General features: G+C 39.5%; 1 protein-coding gene across 8 annotated transcripts in view; it reads right to left on the bottom strand.

Moving 5' to 3' along the window:
• The window catches only part of AKAP11 (A-kinase anchoring protein 11), a 58,033-nt gene that overhangs the window by 19,831 nt on the left and 13,560 nt on the right, over positions 1–24,642 (bottom strand). For all 8 annotated transcript variants that reach the window (XM_062194126.1, XM_062194125.1, XM_062194128.1 and 5 more), the window contains 7 exons: positions 23,236–23,344; positions 19,207–19,323; positions 16,761–16,808; positions 13,857–13,991; positions 11,622–11,883; positions 6,586–11,068; positions 616–771 (listed from right to left, as the gene is read on the bottom strand). In XM_062194126.1, the coding sequence (XP_062050110.1) occupies positions 616–771; positions 6,586–11,068; positions 11,622–11,883; positions 13,857–13,991; positions 16,761–16,808; positions 19,207–19,323; positions 23,236–23,295 (5,261 nt within the window). In that variant the 5' untranslated portion in view covers positions 23,296–23,344. Of the gene's footprint in view, positions 1–615; positions 772–6,585; positions 11,069–11,621; positions 11,884–13,856; positions 13,992–16,760; positions 16,809–19,206; positions 19,324–23,235; positions 23,345–24,642 lie in introns of those variants that run through there.

Below are 24,642 nucleotides of genomic sequence, written 5' to 3'. Positions count from 1 at the left end.
ACAATGGTATTGTAATTAATAAAAATATTTCAAAGACTATAGTTATGAACAAAGTTAAATAAGAAAGGTTATGCATGAGGTAGATGCCTTGTGTTACACAAAAGTATATTTTTATGATGAGTTTAATTTACAAAAGTATTTTCAAACATTCAAGTACAAAAGCTTCAGAGCATTCTGTTCCTAATGGCAGGACAAGTAAGTTCCCTCCACCAATATGATTTTAAGTAATATCAAGAAAATCACAAGACTATTTTGATGCCTTTTATAGATAACTGTCCTTTTTCCTATGCACTGAAGAAAAAAAATACCCTCTTTAAAGTGAAAAAATATTTTCCTAGAAAATTCACTAAAAAGTTCAGGAAAAGCTTAAAAGGTATAGAATCATATATATTCAATATTTTTCTAATCAGTTATTAGCACAACCAAAGAAAATTAGCTTGGCTGATTACTGCATTTAATAAGTGGCAAATGTCAAATATACTGTGAAAAATATATCTTAAATTAATGGCAGATTTTCAAATCCATAATTTTTAAATAAAACTCAATGTAAATTTATAATTCAAACTGGAGATCTGAGAACTTAAACTACACAACTATACACAAAATTTTAGTTACCTTTCACTCAGATGATGAAAACTGCTGCTTTCGTCTTGGTGTTCATCCTCAAAACTTAAGTTAGACCAGCTACCAGTGCTGTCATCACCAATACTGAGATTCATCTGCTGGCTAACAAAAGACTCAGTTGACTGAAAGTCTTCTATCTCTTTTGAACTAAGAAAAAAAAATAAAAGCAAAAATGTCATGGATCCTGAACCACAGACTACTGAGTTGACAATAAAGATAACAAAAACAAGAAGTGATATGCAGTCATTCCAGTGGCCCATCCGATCCTATGTGTGAGAATTTGCAAAACAACGTATTAATTTCAGAGTTAACTGAGGTCAACAATAAACTCACCTTGTTAATCTATTATGGATCCATTCCCCAGGGCATCATTTATCTAAACTCTGATTCAAACAATTTAGACTGAGGCTAGTGCTGTAGAGTAGAAGGTTAAGCCTCTGTCTGCAGTGCTGGCATCCCATATGGGCACTGATTCCAGTCCCGGCTGCTCCACTTCCAATCCAGCTCCATGCCAATGCACCTGGGAAAGCAGCGGAAGACGGCCCAAGTGCTTGGGCCACTGCACCTTTGTGGGTAACCCAGGTGGAGTTCCTGGCTCCTGGCTTCAGCCTGGCCTAGCGCCACCGTTGTAACCATTAGGACAAAGAACCAGAGGACAGAAGGTATCTCTCTCTCTCTCCTCCAACCCTTTTCTCTTTGAATCTCTGCCTTTCAAGTAAATGAATAAATCTTTAAAAAAAAAATAGGGGCCAGTGCCGTGGCTCAGTTGGTTAATCCTCCGCCTGCAGCACCAGCATCCCATATGGGCACCGGGTTCTAGTCCCAGTTGCTCCTCTTCTAGTCCAGCTCTCTGCTGTGGCCCATTGGGCAGTGGAGGATGGCCCAAGTGCTTGGGCTCCTGTGCCCACATGGGAGACCAGGAGGAAGCACCTGGCTCCTGGCTTCGGATAGGTGCAGCACCGGCCATAGTGGCCATTTGGGAGGTGAACCAACGGAAAGGAAGACTTTTCTCTGTCTCTATCTCTCACTATCTAACTCTACCTGTCAAATAAAAAAAAAAAAAATAGTTTAGGGGCTGGCCCTACGGCGGTAGTAGGCTAAGCCCCCACCTACAGCACCAGCATCCTATACGGGTGCTGGTTCATATCCCAGCTGCTCCTCTTCCGATCCAGCTCTCTGCTAATGGCTTGGGAAAACAGTGAAAGATGGCCATGTCCTTGGGCCCCTGGACCCACATGCGAGACCTAGAAGAAGCTCTGGACTTTGGATCTGCCCAGCTCCAGCCATTGTTGTGCATTTGGGAAGTGAACCAGCAGATAGGAGACCTCTCTGTCTCTCCCTCTCTGTAAATCTGCCTCTCAAATAAATAAATTTAAAACACACACACATACATACACACAGTTTAGACTTTCACTGGGGATATTATGCAGGAATGTCTTTAAGTTTATCATCTTAATACAACAGTCCTTTCATTTATATTAAAGGAGACTCTTTATGGCTTTTAGAACAACAACAAAAAAGTAGTTGAAAGAATTCTAATATTGTGAATCAAACCTATATTCAAACAAGCCAAATCTCTTCAAGATCTTTACCATAGATCATAACCTTTTCACTTTTCCTTCCAATGAAGAACCATTTATATTTTTACTCCATCTTCATAACCCACTCATTCATTGTTCAACTATCATAACTGCCCCCTCTTCAATTTACCCTCAAAACAGTTTAAAGTGAGGTTGACGTTGTGGTGTAGCAGGTAAAGCTACCACCTGCAATGCGAGGCATCCCACATGGGTGCTGGTTCTAGTCATGCTGCTCCACTTCTGAGCCAGCTCCCTGCTAACGGTTTGGAAAAGTAGCAGAGGATGGCCCAAGAGTTTGGGCTTCTGCCAGCAACATGGGAGACCTGGATGAAGCTCCTGGCTCGGGCCTGGCCTAGCACTGGCCGTTGTGGCCATCTGGAGATCTTTCTCTTCCCCTTTTCTCTGTAACTCTAACTTTAAATAAATCAATAAATCTTAAAAAAAAAAAAAAAAACTATCTGCTTGCCTCCTAACGTTTAATTAAAAAAAAAGTTCAAAGTGATATCTTTAAATATGAAGAGGGAAAATGTCAGTCTTCTAATCAAAATCTTCCACTGGGGGTAGGTATTGTGGCACAGTGGGTTAAGCCACAGATTAGGATACCCACATTTGCTACTCAAGTGTTAGTCTGACTACTCTGCTTCTGATCCAGCTTCCTGCTGAAGTATCCTGGGAGGCAGCAGGTGATGGCTCATGCCTGGGACTCTGCCACCCACATGGGAGACCCCAACAGAATTCTTGGCTCTTGGTCCAGCCTTGTCTGTCGTGAGCATTTGGAGAGTGAACTAGCAGGTAAAAGATATGTGTCTGTGTGTGTGTCTGCCTTTCAAATAGATGAAAATAAACAAAACAAAAAAAACAGCTTCCAATGGCTTCTCACCAATCAGAACAGGAACTGAAGTCCTAAAATACACTACATGGTCCCGATTCCTAAGGTTCCCATTGCCTCCTATATGCACTCCACTTCAGCAACACAATCCTCATTGTTTCCCAAACACATAGTTCCACTGCTTTACCTGGAACCCATTTCTCCCTGATTACCACATGATTTAATCCCTGGTCCCCTCCGGCTCTTGGCTCTAATGTTATTTTGTCAGCACTGCAATCCCTGCTACCTATTCAAAATTGCAAACCAGCCCAAACTGCTCCACTCACAGCTACTCTCTTTGATTTTTATCACCAAATGGTATACTATACATTATACTTATCTATTGTTTATCTTAGTCCACTATAACCTCCAAGAGAGGGGCCAGTGCTGTGGCATGGCAGGTTAAGCCACCGTCTGCAGCACCAGCATCCCATATGGACACTGGTTCAAGTCCTGGCTGCTCCACTTCTGATCCAGCTCCCTGTTTATGCACCTGGGAAAGCAACAGAGGATGGTCCAAGTCCTTGGGCTTCTGCAGCCACGTGGGAGAATGGAAGAAGCTCCTGTCTCCTGGCTTTGGATCAGCCCATCTCCAGCCATTGCAGCCATTTGGGGAGTGAACCAGTGGATGGAAAACCTCTCTCTCTCTCTCTCTCTCTCTGGGTTATACTGTCTTTCAAATACATAAAATAAATCTTCAAAAAAAAAAGTGTTAAAAAATTAAACTCCAAAAGAAGACATTTTTGCCTGTTTTACTTAACTTCTGAATCCTCAGTACCCAGAACAACTCCTGAACTCTCCTGAACAACTCTTTCTTCGGGCTATTTTCACTTTCTACTTAAAACACAGCAATCAGCATTATTCTATCAGGCAGTCCAAGGACAGGCATATTACAGTTGTGGGCCACAAGAGAGCATTACTTTCTTCTTTGAGCCTTTTTCCTGTTATGTGTCACATTCATATGGCTTTGGCTGAAATGCTCCACAGGATGAAGTCTAAAGAAGAGTTTTTGATGACTGCTGGGTTATTCTAGCTTAGAAAAATGATAGTTCAGAATGTAGTCTAGAGGTTCTGCCCTTCTAAAAATTCACTTCCCAGGTTAAGCTGCTGCCTTCAGTGCCAGCATCCCATTTGGGCATTGGTTCACATCCCGGCTGCTACTCTTCTGATCCAGCTCCCTGCTAATGTGCCTGGGAAAGCAGCAGAGGAAGGCCCACGTGTTTGGGCCCCTGCACTCTTGTGGGAGACTAGGAAGAAGCTCCTGGCTCCTCGCATCAACCTGGCCCAGGCCTGGCCATTGTGACCATTTAGGGAGTCAAACAGTGGATGTAAGACCTCTGTTTCTCCATTTCTCCCTCTCTCTCTCTCTCTCTCTCTCTCTCTCTCTCTCTCTAACTCTTTCAAATAAGTAAAATAAATCTTAAAAAAAAAAAAAATCACTATCACACAATTTCCCATGGACATTCACATGTCTCCCCTCCATACATAATCATTCTTAGTTTGAAGTCTATACAAAATCAAGCAGTGGAGTATATCTGGCAAATAGAAAGCTCCCCAAGTTCACCAGAAACCTGCAGCCTCTCTCATCTCAAGAGGATGCCATGGAACAACTGGATTCAAGAGCCCTGGCCAAGCTCCATCTCCCTATTTGAAGATGACTGACAAAAGAAGCAATCCTAGTCACAGTTTTGACAAAAACTACTCAACAATCCAGGATAGCACACAAATCCATTAAATTCCACCTTAACTCCGAGCATTTCTCTTTCCAGTGAGACTTACAAAATACAATCCCGCAAACAAGTAACACAGGTTGGCACCAATGTTTTATCAGGGAGAAATAAGGTTAAAAAAAGAGGTTGATGGCCGTTGCTGCAGCTCAATAGGCTAATCCTCCACCTGCCGCACCGGCACACCGGGTTCTGGTCTCGGTCAGGGCGCCAGATTCTGTCCCGGTCGCTCCTCTTCCTGTCCAGCTCTCTGCTGTGGCCCGGGAGTGCAGTGGAGGATGGCCCAAGTGCTTGGGCCCTGCACCTACATGGGAGACTAGTGGAATGAGAAGGCCATGCCAAGGTGGCCACTGGCAAGCGAGCATCAATTAGTCAGGAATGGCTTTGAAACCCACCTGGCAATGGAAACTGCCTGGCAACAGGCTGTGATTGGATGGATTTGAAACTGCCTGGTGACAGACAGGCTGTGATTGGATGGCTCTGGAAACTGCCTGGCAACAGGCTGTGATTGGATGGCTTTGGAAACTGCCTGGCAACAGGCTGTGATTGGTTGGGGCATAGACCGCCCCTTGACCAGATTGGCTGGTCTTGGCTATATAAGCTGTTGTACCAACTGTAATAAACGAGTCTGCGGGCTGCTCGCCTCAAGCCTGCTTCACCCGACTCCTGGGGTCTGTGTGTTGACTCCGCGCCTCTTGCCCCCACCATGCTACTCCTCTCAGAAATGAACCCACTGCAACATTGTTGAGAATTCAACGGCAACAGGAGACCAGGAGGAAGCACCTGGCTCCTGGCTTCGGATCAGTGTGGTGTGCCAGCCACAGCGCACCGGCCTCAGCGGCCACTGGGGAGTAAACCAACGGAAAAAGGAAGACCTTTCTCTCTGTCTCTCTCTCTCTCTCACTGTCCACTCTGCCTGTCAAAAAATAAATAAATAAAAGATAAAATGTTTAAAAAAAAAAAAGAGGTTGACTGTCAGGTACAAAAACACAGGTAAAGACGAGGAGGAAGATCTACCGTTCTTTACAAACTAGAGTGACTAGGGGTTAACAATAATTTATCGTGTACTTTAAAATAGCTTGAAGAAAAGATTTTGAATGACCTTCACATAAAGTAATGATAAATGTTTTTGGGGAACAGATATGCTAACTATCCTGATTAGATTACACTTGCATATACTGAAACTATCGCTTTGTATTCCATAAATGTGTACAATTATTATGTGTCAATAATTTGAAAAGGGAAAAAAGTGAAAACATTAACTAGGTTGTTAGAATCACTGAACTCAAGAGACAGCTACTCAAAGACAAGACCTGAAAGACTAACAAAAAGAACTGTCCTTTTAGATTGTGAGCTGATCAAAAGAGGTAGCAGAAGTATCTGAAGAATTTCTCTTTTCTGCCCCAGGGCAGTTGGATTAACCCAAGCTGTCTACAAGAAAACTTACCTTGTAGGCAAAGAAAACACTATATGAAAATTTAACCTTAGAGTAGAAAATTAACATGCTAACATTCCAAATTCCCCAGCTATTTCTTTCATTCAACTTTACCTACCCAACAGCTCTGTGAATTTGTAAAAGTAATGATCTCCCACTAACTCATCTTCCAGCTCAAAAGGGATCAGGAAACAGAATCTATGAGTCTGCCACAGGATATGAAATAATAAATGGAATAGGGAAAATTTGTTAATTTAGGATTAAAAATAACAATATCTCCAAAGAGGGCCTAACACAACTGAGTTTAACTTTTCATGTTATCTTAATATCCAAAAGAAATTTGAAACTTACCAGCTAACAGCCTGGCCAACATCTGTCATGGCTGATGTCATTATTTCTGTGGTAAGGCTTTCAGCAAAGCTAACACCATCTTGCCCAATGCCACTATCAGCTGCCAAACTGGCATTGCTCAGCTCTCTCTCAGCTTTTTCAATTGCTTCAGCAACTATCTTCTCAGCAAGCAACGTCTTCTTATCAAGGTTAACGTGAATTTGAGGAACATCAAGATGAAAAATTTTTGATTTCTGATAGACACTGCTAAATTTTGAATTTGAAATTGGCTTCCTACAAGAAAGTGAACTCTGTCTGGGAAAGTGCTGAGATGAATTTCCGGTGCAATCATGAAGTTCTTTAAGGTCACAGTATCTGCAAACTCGACTTATAAGTGGTGACAGCTTTTCAGCATAAGTGAGCCTATCTGCTGATCTCGTGGCATCAGACACTTGGGAAACTGCAGATCCTAAACTTAGCTCTATAGTGTCATCCACCACTTTTTTAGCGTACTGTTCTATAGCTTGAACAACATTCTCTCCACAACCATGTCCAGTAACACTGCCTGTTCTTTGGTAAAATCTGTGATGCTGAGAGGAAGGCATAGGAGATTTAGGAAATTCTGGTTCAATGCGATGCTCAGTGTCTTCAACACACACCGATTTGTCGTAAAGGCAAGGCTCTGTTGAGGATTTTGGCAAGCCAACTGCGGATTCTGTCAGTTCTTTTTTAACGTCTCTTGCTATCCTGTGAGCAAGAGAGGCTGAAAAACTACACAGTTCAGAGCACTCGCTTCTGTAAGCATCCTGTGTCCTTTCACAAGTGTGAGCTTTACAAAGGTAACTTCCATTTCTTTTACTTTGTCTTTCTTTATCTATTTCTTGACGGTGCTCTTTATTTGACAGCATTAGCAGCTCACTGTTTGTCTTCACCTGTGAGCTCTGCACAGGGAACACTGTTGCACTGCACTTCACTTTGGCTGTCTTAGCTGCTTCTTGTAATCCTGACTTAACAGATCGATAAGCAAGTCTATTGGCATACTGATCCATTATTAACTCACTGTTACCACCTTCCTGTTTTAGTATTTGGATAATGTGGCCTGCATATTCATCTGTCACACTTTCACAGCTGGGATACTTATACGTCAGCCCTGACATACAAGAACTTGGTGGTAATGAAAGAAGAAATGGGTCCACTTCTCTTGGGTGTGCTATAACGTCCATATTTAATCTCTCTTCTGATCGATAATCTCGGTCACCATCAAGATAACAACTGTTCTTCCTCTGCCTAAAAAGCATGCAACGTCTGGCTTTTGCAATTTTCTCAGCTTCTGTAATGACTTCCGTTGCCATATCACCTGCAAAGCTGCACAATGTTTGCAAATTTTCAGCTGAGCAATTTAAAAAAGTAGGCGATGCATTTCTTTGACTCTGCACATCCAAGTAAGCACATTCACCCTTGGGTTCTTGAGTTATTTTATTATCTAAGTGGGAAGCTGCCATTTCAGTTGCCACAGAAATGATGTGTGTAGCTAATCCGTCGGCAAATTGAACTTTCTTCCCCAAGTGCTCTGACTTCACATCCAATTGTGGGTGCTCTTCATCTTCACTACCTTCAACTTCTTCTGAAAGAGACCGCATGAGTTTCAACATGAACTCTTCTTTCTCTATGGTATTTTGTTCATTTTCAGACAAACTACCAACAGATGAGTTGTGAGGTGTGGAAGGTGGCGTAGCAGGTGCAAATTCTTTGGCTAATTCACCCTTCAGCTTTTTGGTTAACTTCTTAATATCCCACTCAGAACTGGCCTGGGATGGTAGCAGAGGAGTCGACGGAGGAGTGTCAGGTATTACATTTCTGTCTCTGATTTTTGGCTTGTCTTCCACATGAAAGCCATCTACACAGGTAAGCACTGAAGACGAGAAAGCATGTGAATGAGGAAAGGAATTTTCCTGCCCAAAAGTCAAGGGCTCAAGTGCTGTACTCTTCACATTATGCTTTTTCACTGTTTTATCCTTAGCAAGTTCTGTCAAATCAAGTTTCTGACCTGCCGTGGTTGGATAAGTTGGCAGTGTCTCCAAAGGAAATCCATGAGCCATAGAACCTTTATGTTCTAGAGCACAATCCTTTCCAACTGAAAGTGAACAGTCAGTCAAGTGATCTTGAACATCAAGAAATTTGGGGAACTTCTGGAAAGTCAACTGTAGTTTTTCTCCAGGAATTGGTATGCCTTCCTTACATACGGTTTTATCTCTATTTGGGGTCACTGATTTGCTTTCATCTATGGAATGTTTAATAATAGATTTAGATAAGCAGTCAGCAAACACGTCCCTACTGCTGACTTCACTCTGTCGCGACGTTGCTGGTTCACAATGGGACAAAGGAGAAGTTCTTCCCTCTATTGCTTTATTTAAACCATCGTATTCAACAACTGTTTCTGTAACTTCAAATGATGCCACTGACTCTAAGGTTTCATTTACTAATGTATGCGCCATTGCTGAAGAAAAGTTGCTAATAATCACAGGAACACTTGTTAATTTTGAAGAACTCTGCATTTCAACATCATCATTAGCTGTTTTAAAATCATTCTGGTTAGGAGGATTGTGTTCTGAAGGCAAACAAGTATCTCTTAGACAAGCTACTTCTTCTCCTTTGCTTTTTGTGGCAACATTTGCTGAGGTAGGATCACCATTTGAATTACTACCATCAGAGGACAGAGGAGACTTCGCCTGGCATCCAGATGAAATATGATATGGGAGAAGGGCACTTCCTGCCAAGGGCACTGGTATAGAAGTAACAATTCCAGAAGTACAAAACAAGGCCTGCTGCACTGTGTATTCCTTCTTATAGTCCTGTGTTGGTTTCGTCACCATAGTTGCTTGGTTGTTGAAAGGAGAAACTGTGAAGGTCTGTGTTGATGGCACTACGCTTTCTGCACTCACATACTTGACATTATCCACAGAAACACTAACTGCTGCCTTGGTTGCGAAGGTCATATCAACTTGTGATAGTTCAATGAAGGCTTCCTGTATTACAGATTCAGACAAATCTCTTGCATACGACTTCACTACTTTGTTTTCAAAGTCAAATGACTTAAATTGTGGAGATGCAGGTGTTGGCGGATACGAAAACTGACACACTTCCATGATGCCTTCAAAAACAAGCTCTTCAGCAAGATCTGCAGCAAACCTAGCAACTGTGTTTGTGAATATCTGCTTCTTTACATACTGTAAATCTTTTAAGGCATTGGCTAAAGCTTCACTCACCAAAAAATTAGCCAGGCCACTAATGGCACGTTCTTTCAGTGAAAATGCACGTTGTCTTCTCAGTTCATTAAATGCCATCTGAAAAACGGATGACGTCAATTTGATGGCTAAGTGGCACAAGGCATTGGTACACGAAGAGAGTCCTTTCTGCAAATCTTTAAATGCACTGCCCAAACTTTTTTCCACAAGGTCTGCTGCAAATTTCTGAATACTATCTTTAATCATTAATGATTTGTTTCTAGATTTACTTTGCTGGTCAAGGTTTCCATGCTTAAGAGCTACAGTTTTATTTTCTCCCCTTTTAATAACATTGATGTTTGATAGTGAATGACCGTGATGGGTATGAAGAACTGAGTCCAGCACTCCACACGAAACACTATCTGCATAATCTTCATAGGCGTAATAAATGGAATCATGATTCTCATGAAGCCTATCTCCTCCACCATCTGTCTGGCAGAAACATTCAGCAGGGGTACAGCCTCCAAGAGGACTAAAAGCAGAAGAACGAATAGGACTGAACAAACCACTGTCTTCTCCTGAGGCCTTCCCTGGGCGAGGAGAATCTGGAGCATCACACAGATTACCATATGGAGATTCCGGTTTCCGAGGAGTAGGCTTTCGAACGTTAGCTGGCAGGGCTGGACGATCGAACTTTTGAGGATTCATACAAGACTTTTCATGTTTCTGCGCTTTCTTTTGTGATGACTTTCCTATAGCAGGATCTTTTATAAACAGACAAGAAGTCTCTAAGGTTTGCTCTAGTTCATCAAACTGATCAAAACTATCAAAAAATTCACTTACTTCCGAGTCTGAATCTTCAATATCATCTTTCATCACAGGTATTTTAGGCAGCTCAAGTTTAGCCTTTAAACTTTTTTGATATCCTTCTTCATCCAAGAAAATCACAGGACTTGGGCTTGAACATTCTGATTCGGAGGAGTAAGCAGGTGAAGAAGACAAAAAGGTTTTCTGTATGTCACTGCCTTTCTCAGAAGCTTTAGAAGATCTGTAGAAACTCCTTTGGATCCAAGGCTCTGAAATCGGTGTTGTGACTGAAGTTTTCACAGAAGGTAGTTCTTTATGTTCCAGAACATTTATTAAGGAGGTTGAAGGTTTAGTCAATGACTTCTGTTGTCCAGAACTAACCAGAATCCTTAAATCGTGGTTTTCTAAATGGTGACCAGAAATAGTCTGAGAAGCAGCATCACACTGGCTCCTTAATGCAATAACATTTATTCCTAAATGAAAAGAAACATTTCTATATTATTCCTTGCAGAGAAAGTTTAAAATTTTTTTAGAAATTTAAATCAGTAGAATAAAGTATGAAATATTTATTCCTAATGTGTCTTCTAAACTATGTTAACAAAAAGATTCATCCCAAGTAATACTTGAAAGCAAAATACACCCTTTACTATAACATCATTTTACCCTATGTCTGTGGTACTCGGTCTATAGAATGGTTGGCATACTGTCACACATGTTAGAAACATACTAGGGTAGGTCTGCCAGCTAACTCTTCTGAAATCTGAACCTAAGCATGTTCCAGACACTGATGATAAATAGGTAAACAGTGCTTGAACAGTAAATCCTAAGAACAGAAACAGCAAAACTGAAATCCAGTTAACAATGAACTTAAAAATCATAAGAAAATTAATTCTTCAATCAGAAAAAAGGAGCTAAAACGTTTAACTGGACCAAATTTCAACTGAGTAAGTCTGCCTTAAAACTTTCAAAACTGCAGTCTAAACTTTAAATCCCTAGTTTAAGAAAAAGTCTAGCAAAAGAACAAACCATCATTATACAGTTTTGAAGTCTCTTCTTCCTCTAAGTGCTCAAAAGCTGTGACGAAGTCATCCTCTATAGAAGACACGGACTGGTTAGTATCATCATCTTCATCAGTTGTCTCAGGTTGGTGATTTGGATTCAAGTATGTGTTCAGGGTGTATCTTATGCCAGTAGTATATTTACTTAGGAGACTAAAGATAAAATCAATTCTGAGTCTTGGTAATGTAGGTGACACTCTCATGACACAAAGCATTCCAGAATGATGACTCTTGGGAAAGATGAAAGATGACAACAACTTTAATTTCAAATAAAAAATATATTATCTGAAAGTGAAGCCTAAAAATAAGGGGATCTCAGATAAAAACAAAAAACAAAACAAAACAAAACCAAGAAATATTGTACCCTGAGGGCTCCCTAGTTTTACAAAGTTTAATTCTTTTCTTCACTCTTTACGTTTCTCACTTCCCAAGTAATTTTCTATTTTTATCTCTTATGGAGGTATTCAATTCCTACTTACTTTCTCTCTTTAATTATAGAACATACTATCTATCCATATCTTAACATAATTATGTTTTCCTGTACTACTGCACAAGCCCCAGGGTAGAAATCAGGTTCTAGGGGCTGCGCTGTGGTGTAGCAGGTGAAGCCGCCACCTGCAGTGCCAGCATCCCATATGGGCGCCGGTTCAAGTCCTGGCTGCTCCACATCCGATCCAGCTCTCTGCTGTAGCCTGGGAAAGCCATGGAAGATGGCCCAAGTCCTTGGGCCCCTGCACTGGTGTGGGAAACCCAGTAGAAGCTCCTGGCTCTTGGCTTTGGATCAGCACAACTCCAGCCGTTGTGACCATCTGGGGAGTGAACCAGTGGAGGGAAGGACCCCCCCCCCCCCCGCTCCTTCTCTCTCTGTGTAATTCTTTCAAATAAATAAATAAATCTTAAAAAAAAAAAGGGGGGGGGCGGCGTTGTGGCATAGCGGGTAAAGCAACCACCTGCATTGCCAGCATCCCATATGGGCACCAGTTCAAGTCCCAGCTGCTCCACTTTCCATCCAGCTCTCTGCTATGGCCTGGGAAAGCAGTAGAAGATGGCCCAAGTCCTTGGGCCCCTGCACCCGCATGGGAGACCAGGAGGAAGCACCTGGCTCCTGGCTTCGGATCAGCACAGCTCCGGCCATTATGGCCATCTGGGGAGTGAACCAAAGGATGGAAGGCCTCTCTCTCTCCCTTTCTGCCTCTCCTTCTCTCTGTAACTCTGCCTTTCAAATAAATAAATAAATCTTAAAAAAAAAAAAAAGAAATCAGGTTCTATTTTATTTTTATAACCCGATTTCCAACAGCTACCACCTTTTCTCCTATTACCATCAAAGAACTATATCCTCCTTTTACATAAATTTCCCTAATATTAAAATTTAGAATGTTTTCAGCTTTGATTAAAAATGCAAGTCAGAGTTTTACCCAGATAATATCTAAAACATGCATATATTGATTGATTTGTTCAAAAACTAGACACCAAATAGCTAACCACCTCATATAATCTAGCAAATAAAGCAAAGTAAATATGAATATAGATTATAATTAAGGAAACAAGCAAGCATTCTTAATTTTATTGGTAGTCTTCATAAAAAACACAGGTTTTCTATCTGGAATAACTAATCCAATATTGAAATCTATGAGTTCAACTGTAAATTAGCTATCTCCTAAAACTCTGATTTATTATTAAAAAAGTCATACCCACTAAAAAACTAAGAAATGAATAGTATGAAACTAATCACCTGTCTGAAATGGTAACATTTCTGTTTAGAAATAAAAAATATTATCAGGTATCTACTTTACATGGAATTATTTTTTTTAAATAGGAAATGAGTAGACATACATTCTCTAAAACATACAGCACAACATTTTTGTAACTCTGGAAGAGGTCAGAAAGGAGAAAGTCCCTATGGCTTATATAAAGGTAGAGGTAGTTCAAGAAATCCAAAAATAATGAATTTGCTGAAAAATTAATATGTATTTTCATATCACTTATGGAACTACAGACAGAACATCTAATTCATAAGCTGTGACCAAAATTATTGTAGCTTTCAGAGATGTCAATATCATGGGAGTTAAGAGTTATGAATTAGATTTCCTTAAGAAAGCATTTAAAAAGAAAAAAACTACATCCGAGCGCTTAAAACTTTTATATTCTTAATCAAATGTGGCAAGACTCACCTTAAAGAATTCATTATAGCTAAAATAGTTACCTGATGTAGAGAATCATTGCTAATATCTGATGATTTATTTATATCCTTCGTACAAATAATTTCATTTTCATTTAGGCTGCAGAAGTGGAGTGAATTCAGAAGCTCCGGAAGTTCCAAAGACACAGCAGCTAAATCCTAATTTAAAAGAATAAAAATAAACATCACTGTAAAATAACCATTTTGTTAAGGTTTCCATAATGAAGATATTATACAAGAAACATAACCGCTAAACAAATTCCCCTATTTCAAATAGTTAATGTAGTCAATTTTAAACTCAAACAAAATACACTAATATTATTTAATAGTGGCTTTTCTTGTAGCCTTTCAAACACATTGATAAACTAAGCTATTCTGCAAATTTTACATGGTGCTTCACACATCCATGACAATTCTGCATTTAATAATTCTTAGCAAATGTCAACCTCAATTCTTCAGGTCTAACTCTGGAATTTTTCAGACAGGATTATCAATCACAGAATGAACTTCCTCAGAGCTTAAGTCTTAATTTTGTAAAATTCAAGTCCATTTTTCTGCCTTTCCTCTCCAGGGTACTATCAGACTTTACCTGAAAATTTTATAAAGCTAAAGAACATAGCTCTTACTTCTTTCTTATTTGCAGTATTTATGTCAATATCTTATCAGTTAAAGAATTATTAAAGTTTTTGATCCTTTACTGAGTACTGTGTTTTATAAACATGACATCTCAGTAACTCTTCAAGAAGAGTATCAGAAATACTTGGAGTATTTCTCTTTACAGCCATATTTTCAGGAATATGTCCTCTTTTGTTCCTTCCAAACTATTTCCTGCAAGCAAGGGCACAATCAAGGCACACAGCAGTTTCCATTCATAATTATTCGGCACCCAGTAATCAGGAAGAATGGAATAATGTTACTTCTTCCTCTGTCAAGAGACATTTTACTGTCACAAAAGAAAACAAGTAGCAATTATAAATTATTTTTTAGTTATTCCAGAGGCAGAGACAGAGAGAGACAGACAGACAAGAGACAGACAGAGCACTCATCTACTGGTTTACTCCTCAAATGCCTGCAACAGCCAGGCTGAGCAGGTACTGAGCCAGGAGGTTCATCCAGGGTTTCCACGTGGATAGCACAGACCCAATTACTGGAGCTATCTCCTGTTGCCTCCCAGTCTACACAAGGACAAGAAGCTGGAATCAGTAGACAAAGCTGGAAATCAAACCCAAGCGCTCCAATAAAGGGATGTGGGTGCCTTAACCAGCATCTTAACTCCTAGGCCAGACATCTGCCCCATGATCACAATGTTTAAGAAGCAGTGTGAGGAAAAAACTGAAGTACCATCTCCAGGAGCTTCAACCACTTTTCATGTGATGGTGAAGCTTTCCACTGTTGGTCCTCATCTCAAACATCAGTCACTCTGTAGCTAACTGCTTAAATCAAACACGCTAAGCTTTTTTAAAGTTCTGTTACTTTATACAAATTTTATCTTTTTGTTTTAAAGATTTATTTATTGGCTGGCACCTCGGCTCACTTGGCTAATCCTCCGCCTGCGGCGCAGAACCCCGGGTTCTAGTCCCGGTTGGGGCGCCGGATTCTGTCCCTGTTGCTCCTCTTCCAGTATAGCTCTCTGCTGTGGCCCTAGAGGGCAGTGGAGGATGGCCCAGGTGCTCGGGCCCTGCACCTGTGTGGGAGACCAGGAGGAAGCACCTGGCTCATGGCTTCGGATTGGCGCAGCGCGCTGGCCGTAGCGCACCAGCTGCAGCGGCCATTTGGTGGGGTGAGCCAATAGAAAAGGAAGACCTTTCTCTCTGTCTCTCTCTCTCTCTTTCAGTAACTCTGCCTGTCCAAAAAAAAAAAAAAAAAAAAAAAAAAAAAAAAAAAAAAATTTATTTATTTATTTATTTGAAAGGCAGAGTTAGAGAGAGAGCAGAAGAGACAGAGAGAGATCTTCCATCTACTGGTTCACTCCCCAGATGGCAGCAATGGCTGGGGTTGGGCCAGGCCAAAGCCAGGAGCTTCTTTCTGGTCTCCAAAATGGGCTGTAGTGGCCCAAGGACTTGGGCCATCTTCCACTGCTTTACCCAGGCCATTAGCAGGGGGCTGGATCAGAAGTATGCCATGTGGGATGCCAGCATTGCAGGTTGTGGCTTTACCCACTATACCACAATATTGATCCCATAAATTTTATCTTCTAAATTTAACTCTATTGCAATGAAAAATACAAGAATTTTTAGTCATGAAGTCAAATTATGAAAATCATTAAAATAAAAAAACAAGTGTTAACATTCTATATTATGAACAGAATGGAGAAAAACGCTGCAATTTCAACCTACTCTGATAAATGCCTTGTGCTGCTTTCCACAACAAAATACTCAATAAGAATAACACAGGTGAAACTGTGCAAAAGCACAATCAAAAGCTGACCTGAAAATGTCACTTTTTGACATTAAAAAGGAAAGACCTTAGACGAATTTAGTATAAATTCTTTTTTTTTCTTTCTTTTTTTTTTTTTGACAGGCAGAGTCAGACAGTGAGAGAGAGAGACGGGCAGAAAGGTCTTCCATTTGCTGTTGGTTCACCCTCCAATGGTCACCGCGGCCAGCACACTGTGGCCGGCGCACTGCGCTGATCCGAAGCCAGGAACCAGGTGCTTCTCTTGGTCTCCCATGTGGGTGCAGAGCCCAAGGACTGCACTCCCGGGCCACAGCAGAGAGCTGGCCTGGAAGAGGGACAACCGGGACAGAATCTGGTGCTCCAACCAGGACTAGAACCCGGGGTGCCGGCGCCACAGGCGGAGGATTAGCCTATTGAGCCGCAGCAACAGCCAAGTATAAATTCTTAACACAAGAATTCATGTAAATTTAGGGCATCAAGGGAAATTTTTTAGTCTCAAAATGTTTCACAGTCCTTTGAGGGTCAACATACCTGTATATGAGCAGTATCTGTTTCTTCATTAAAACTAAGAAATGTGACCTAAATAAAAAAACAGTAAAGTTCTATTAATTTGAATTTTTATGTCTTATCTCACATTTGTTGATACAGCTGAGAAACATTAAAAAAAGAAAAACACAGTAAGGATAATTTTTTCAAAGATGACCAAAAAGCTTTCTCCCCAAGATTCATACTCACATCCCTCAACAGCAAGTTCAATCACATCTACCCCACATATCTGAAGAACATCTACTTTCTCCATCCTTCCTCACATGTACTACAGTTATCTCCCAGTTGTTCCTACTTTGATTCCACTTCCTTGTCACAACTCTTGAACACTTCCCCGTACAAAATTCCCAGTGGGAACCAGCTGATCCCCTCAGGCCCCCCTCATTTTCATTCATGCACACAGGCCTCCCTTCCAGGTCTGTAACACGCCCTGGACGTGCTTGCCCAGTCTGGGTCTTCCTTTCTTGGATATGTACAAGCCTGCATCCTTCTCATTCTTCAGGTTCCAATCCCAATGTTACCTCTTTGGAGAGGCCTTCTTAGAGTAGACCTCCAAAGCTACTTCTTCACTGACTTTCTATGATCATCAGTTACTCCCTTCAGAAGTACTCTTTTATAAAGATTATTCTGTAGAAGTTTATAATTTCTCTAATTATATGTGAGGAAATGTCATAGTACTAAGTAAAAAAAAGCTCAGAAAAATGAAGCATAATATATAAACATTTTTAACTTTATGCATGGAAAATACTGAAAGGCAGTACACCAAACTATCAGTGAATAACTGGATGGTGGAGTTACGGATGATCTTTTTTTTTTTTTTTGGACTTGTTTTTCCTGTGCTTCCCCCCAATTCATAGGATCAATGATAGTCATTTCCCTTTTTACAGTTTCAGTGTTGTTTTTCTACCAAGAGTATGTACTACTTTTTACGACATGAAACATATTACTTCAAAAAGTCATATTTTCTTTATATCTTTGACATGAAATTTTTTTCCATTTGAACAAAAATATTAAACTGTCTACTAAGCAAGGACTGTGGCTAAATGCAGGTAATATTTAAGTGATAGCATATGAATAATCAATTCTCAAGAGTTGGGGAGAAACAGCATAGTTAAAATATAAAGCAATACCAAATAAAACTTCTGAGCTCTTTCCAACAACTGAGAAACAAATGAGAATCTTTACTCCAGGATCTTTATTCTACTCATGGTTTTGCTTCCCAGAAGTGCTATAATTAACTTCCAGGTATTAAGGTAAACTGTTGGCTCTAGGAGCCTGTCCCCTCACCTATAAAAGCAGGGCAATGCACTTGCCATCCCACAGCTGTGAGGGTTAATTAAAGTAGAGGAAAGTGTTTGGCACTTTCACAGGCAAGTAGTACTCAAAAAACAAATTTCCTCCCTTTTTTCAAAGATACTTTGAAATATGCACACCTGAAAGTAGGACAGAAATTCCTTCTATTCTCTCAAGTTTCCTTTACTGACCACAAAAGACAAAATGAGGTGACAGGGGGTTCTGAAGATGCTGGGGAGTTTTTATTTCCCACTGATCAAGGAAGGCCACATCAAACACATCTGTGCTGGAAACTGTTGGAGGGTAGGACATGGGAGACTCATCACACTCGGCAACGATGGAACAGAGTACCAGTGAAAAGGGACCACAAGAAGATGACAGTCAAGTTGAGGTTCAACAGAACAATCCAACCCTAAGAGGTTCACTTATCTTGCTATGAAATGACACCAAGGATATGAAAGAAAACCATTCCAGAGTAAACGAATAATCGGGTTTTCATTGGAACCCTTATTTCATCAGTTTGAAGCTGCAGTGACCGATACCACATCTATTATTTTGGTTACAGGAATATGATGATGAAGTATGGATAAATTAAAGGAAAAACTGTACTCCTTTTTATAGCAATAAATTTAAATGAAGACTGGAAACTATGGCTGCAGCAGAGAAAAAAGCAAGCAAGCCATACTGGTATATAGCTTATCCTCAAGTACTAGATTAACTATCTTACTTTCAAAGACAAATCTATCACTATCTTTTCATTTTGAATCAAAGCATTAAGTTTAAACAGTGAAGGAAACTAACAATAATCTGAAAAACAGGTAAGAGATAAGCATTTACTCTATGTTTCAGGGTAGAAAAACTTGGTATTAAAATTCTGCTTATTGGATATGGTAGGAATCATCTAATGCGATGCTGCATGTCCCCTGAGTAGTCAACAGGCTCCATGCACTGAATGACATGTGTTCTTCATGACACTAAGACAATGATGTTAGCCAGTATTTGAAACAGATGCTTTTAATCCATATAATAAAAAATAGAGATTTTAAGCATTTTTAAAAATATGGCTTGCAGCCCTACAAATATGCATGAAAACATGTTGTGCTTTATTAGGAAAGATTTAGAGAGTAAAATGTCGCACCTCAGTTAAATTGGCATGTTCATCCTGCTTTAGACTGCCCTCTGGTGCTACACTGCATAGTTCCTTCTCACTCTGTAACAAAGACTTTACAGACTGGAACACATCTTCACTGAAGCTCTGGAAAGAAAAAAAATACGTTTTTACTTATTTATTTAATTTTAAGATAAAGGAACAGACCCTGGAGACAATCAGTTTTTAAATGTAGAGTCACTGATCCTCCAACTAGTATTCACTGAGCACCTCTTGATACTGGATGCACAAGACAATTTCAGGTCAGGAGTACAGCTCCAGTCGGCTGAAAACAACCATGTACCTTTCCACATGCCAAAAACCCACATCCACACCTGAGCCTAGGCATTCAACTCACTGGAAGTCCACATACAGCCATATGCCAGGTTTACTTTCTTACTCCTAGACTAAAACTTAAAAAACTCTATGTCTGACTTTCAACTCACTTGAAGAATAGAAGAAATAATTTATATAATGAGTGATAATATGGAAGCTTTGGTAAGGCACTCTAGCAGCAGCAATTATTCCCTTAACAAAGATTAAAGGAGACAGTAACCCAAACCAGGGTTTGTTGGCAGTCCTAAGGCAGCTATATGATAAAAATGAGGGAGATTTCAATCTGGGGTAAAGTCATTATAAGTGCAATGGAATAGAGGGAAGAAACAGTTACATAAAGAAAATAATGAATACTATAGTCATACACAAACAACATTAATTTCCTTCTACCTTACTCACCTTCTGCTGATTTGTTTATCTGTTCTTTTATTAGAAATGTCCTTATTCCCAAGTCTTTGCCTATAGAAATCCTATCCATTTTAAGACATGTGAAGATTTTGTTTCATCCCTTAATCATAACGCACTCTCAAAGTTCCTGCTGTGTTGCTTGTGCATTAATATCATTTAATGTACATCACACTGTATTATAATTACAATACTCACATGTATTTATCTTTTCCACTCATTAAACCAACTTAAGGAGCTTAGCATTTCATTTACTTTATTTCCTCAGATTTCAGGACCTCACATACTACATGAACTCAAGAAAACAGGCAGCTCATTTATAAATAAACATAATCAAAATCTATGATCCAAGGAAAGAGACACAAATATGACACAGAATTTAAGAAAAACAGTGTTACATTTGAATGTGATGTGCCAACATGAATTCATAATTCCTTAATTATATGTATTATGTTTTCCCACTGAAACGCCTTCGGTAGCAATGAGCATACCAACTCTCAGATTTTGGTTTCTAAATACCACCAGTTAAAAGAACTAGAGCCCCCTGGAGAAACGGTTGACACATCTGAGGAAGAGAAAGTATGAAATGGGCATGGAACATCTTACTATGCCAGAATGCAAGGAAGTACTCCAAGAGTACTTGGGTTATTTAAAAAAGAAAAAGAAAAAAGAAAGAAGGAAAAGAAAATGGAAGGAAGGAAGGAAAAAAAAAACCTTAGAAGCCAACTTGAAAGAAATTCCAAAATTTCCAAAATCCCAAATGCAGATAAATAGGGGATCAAAAAACACACAAAAGTAATGGATTTTAACTACTGATGTTTATAAAAATCTATGAGCCCATAAAAAGAGGGAGGGAAAAGTCAAGGGGAGCATTCTATATCTACAAATGCTGACAAACATGGGCAGTATGGCAAAATTAGAAAATCCCATTTGTAACACTCATCACAATTACTGATAGGCAAATATCATCAATGTATACTAAATGTACAGGTTAAAAGCTTTTAGAGAACAAAATGCCCACATTATCTAAACCTATCACTCCACAGAATATTTACTAATCATATTAATTGTAAAAGTACTGTATGATAAAAGTACTACACGCATTCAGAGTAGGGATATCTGGTGGTTAAATTCTTGACCACTTGATCAAGCTTGGTATCAACAATATATTCATCCTGCTCTGTCAGATCAGGAGGAATACAACATGACCTCTGGGGTATTTCTGCTGAATCTAACCATAGGGAAAGACAAATGAACCCACAATAGGGTGATGCTCTACAAGACAACTAACCTAGACTCTTCCAAAGGTTCGCTGTCATGAAAAAACAATCTAGACCACTGGAGTGATCTACAGGGGGGGAGACCAAAGAGATAAAATACCCAAATGCAGCATGTGAACCCTGATTGGAATCCTAGAGAGGCAGGAAAAAACTGCTAAGGATATTTGAGACCATGGGGCAAACCTGTCTATAGATCACATTAGATGAGATTACTGGATTGATGATTTTTCTTAGAAGTGTTAATGATGCTGGCATTCTCAGAAGTACAAATTTATGCAGGCCACTCTCATACAACTGCAAAAGGGAAGAGTGCCTGTGTGTGTGTGTGTGTGTGTGGTGGTGAGGGGAGAAAATGAATGGGCATGGTAAAATGTTAATGGAGGGTGAAATAAACAGTATAAGATGCTCATTGCACTAGTTTTTCTTTGTGCAAAAGTTTCTGTGGACTTGGACTTAAATATTCAATATTTAAATAATTTTGTTTTCATTAATAGAGGTTTTCATACTAATTTATTACCATGAAATTAAAACAAGAAAAAATATGAAATGTGAACTCAGAATCTGAACTATCAATATAAACTCATGGCACTGTAGGAGTAAAGGGCACTCCTAGATCATGGTTTCTAAATATTTTTCAGAGTTCTCTAAGGAAATAGCTAATTCCAGACAAGGAAGCAGTCAGAGTGATAAGCCTAAGACAAAAAGGACACAGGCAGCAGCTTGAAATTCTCCTAGGTATCTATTTTGGGACAATGAGAACAACTTAAAATGAATGAATGAATGTAAATAAATAAAAGATTGAGGAATATAGGAATGTGAAATCTGTTAGTCCAGAGTAATACATATGAATGAATGAAGAGAAAAACCAGTATAATGAGCATCTCACACATTCTTCACTTGCCACTAGTGAAGGTGACTATTACACCCTGTATTAACATGAAAATTGATAATTAAAGGGCATTTATCCTTTCCTCATCTTCTTAGATGAACTAGATGAAAGCAGGAAAAACATTGCATTGAAAGAAGTCAAAGCCTGTCTTAACACGTAAGGGCCGGTCAAGAGAGTCTTATCATGCAGAAGATGTAGCCTAGAAAAAGCACTACCAAGATTAACCATCCTGCTCTCTTCCCTTGTTCTTTTAAGTAATGCCTCAATTTTTTTTTCTTCAGATTTATTTATTTGAAAGGCAGAGTTACAGAGAGGCAGAGGCAGAGAGAGGGAGAGAGAGAGGTCTTCCATCCACTGGTTCACCCCCCCACCCCGACAGCCACAACGGCTGGAGCTGTACTGATCGGAAGCCAGGAGCCAGGATCTTCTTCTGGGTCTCCCACGAGGGTGCAGAGGCCTAAGGACTTGGGCCATCTTCTACTGCTTGCCCAGACCATAGCAAGGAGCTTGATCAGAAGTAGAGCAGCCCGAGGCTGGAACTGGTGCCCTTATGAGGATACCAGCACTGCAGGAGGCAGCTTTACCCACTAAGGCACAGTGCTAGCACCAATGCCTCAAGTTTTATGAAAGACAAAAATGTCGAGAAACAGGTTAACCAAGTCATCTTCAGAGAGGAAGTGAGGGGACCATAAAGAAGAAAGGACCAAGAATTGTATTTCATTTGCTCATTACTAATTACCCAACAGGTGGCATGGTATTTGACATATAAGTACAAGTTAAAACAAAAAGCACTCAAATTCACATTTACTGAATGAATAAGTGAACAGTAATACTTCTTATACAATTTAGGTTAAAGCTAAGAGATAGCCTACATTGCTAACAATACAGATGGAAATTACCGTTGGTGAGAAATGGGGAACAGGCACTGTGGTCTTCAGAAAATAAAATCTTCGTGATCATGATTTCATAGCATTATTTTCATACATGCCAATCTTAGTATTTTAATGTTACTAAATAAGATTCATTTAAAAACAAAACATCAAAGCAATAAGACTCAAAAATGACCAACTTTTTTTAATAAAAAAACTATCACTTTTTTTTGAAACTTACTGTTCTGACAGGCGCTCTCATCTTCAAGTAACTGTTCCTGAGCTGCTGGGAAGTCGCCATAACTATGCTGCTGTGTGTGTCATCAACAAGGAGGAAATCCACAAAACACCTGAAGGAAATACATGGCGACAAATTACTCAGTGACTGATCGCAATAACTCAAGCAAGCTCCTTACTGCTAAAATAAATTTCTTTAAACTTGGTCATTTAAAGAAAAACGAAAGCAAATAAAAACGTTCTGTGCCCTAAAAATTTACTTCATAGTTCGACATGAATATCTGAAAAATATGTGAATATCACAAACTTATTATAAAAATCTTATTTTAGGTTCAAAATCATAGTTTACCCTTATCCAATCTCATTGCACTTTTTAAATACAAAGCTGCAATAAAAGATATCTGAAAATTCTTTTTAAATCTTACATAGAAAATATCACAACAAAGAATCCCATCTTTCCTGCCTCCTAAAGTCACTTTTATCTCTACAGCACTAGTAAATGCTGCAGACATCCTTGGTTCTTGGGCAGAAAGGTGTGATAATACTCGAGTATATGAAATCTGTACATATTAAATTAGACAGATGAACAAAAACAAATTCCTTATATAGGAAGCCTAAGAACATACCAATGACTACAGGTCAGAAAACATCCAAGTTACATGATTAATAGCACTTACACAAGCACACACACCCCTGGGGAGAAGTTCTAAAAATGAAATCTCAATGTTTGAACAACGCTTTCATAAAATATCTTTGAGAACTTAACATTTGGCTAATATAAATTTATACTGTGAGAAGATTTATGAGCAAAAGCAACTTAATCTAGTTCTCCCTTCAGAACTTTAAGCTACATTTTAGTGAAATTCTGTATTCTTCCTCTACACAGAAAACACAGTGAGTGCGCTGGAGATGCACCTTGCTTTAAGGATTTCTAGATGTTGATTTTTAGACAAAGAATTATGATGGTATTCTGATCTGAACTAAGGTAAGTTATAGCAGTCTCTACAACAATAAAACGCAGCTAATTACTGAAAACCAAAGCAGCATTGGGAAAGAGTCTCAGCGGAGAACCAGGGAGCTCCCCTCAGCTAAAAGAGAACCACACACCAGCATTCAGAAGAGTGCCATTCCTGCCTCGGGTTAGCTCTGTTCCTCTTGGTAAATGCAAAGTCTCTCTGTCTCTTCTAGGTAGATGGCATCCTATTTACCAATGTCTACTCTAAGAATCAAATGGAAAAGCACTGATGGGAGGTACTTTGCAAATAAGAAAACACAGACCAAAAAAGCATTTTAACATGTGCCTAAAATATTAAAATGATCTGGAGGAACCAAAACCCTCAAAACGAGGCTTAAGTAAAAAGGGTTACATAGCCAAAGCAAGAAGATAATCCTTTTATTTATCTCAGACCAC

This window comes from Lepus europaeus, chromosome 6, assembly GCF_033115175.1.
Source record: "Lepus europaeus isolate LE1 chromosome 6, mLepTim1.pri, whole genome shotgun sequence".
Lineage (NCBI taxonomy): Eukaryota > Metazoa > Chordata > Mammalia > Lagomorpha > Leporidae > Lepus > Lepus europaeus.
The sequence above is the reverse complement of the archived record's forward strand: the minus strand, read 5'-3'. Positions and strand labels throughout refer to the sequence as shown.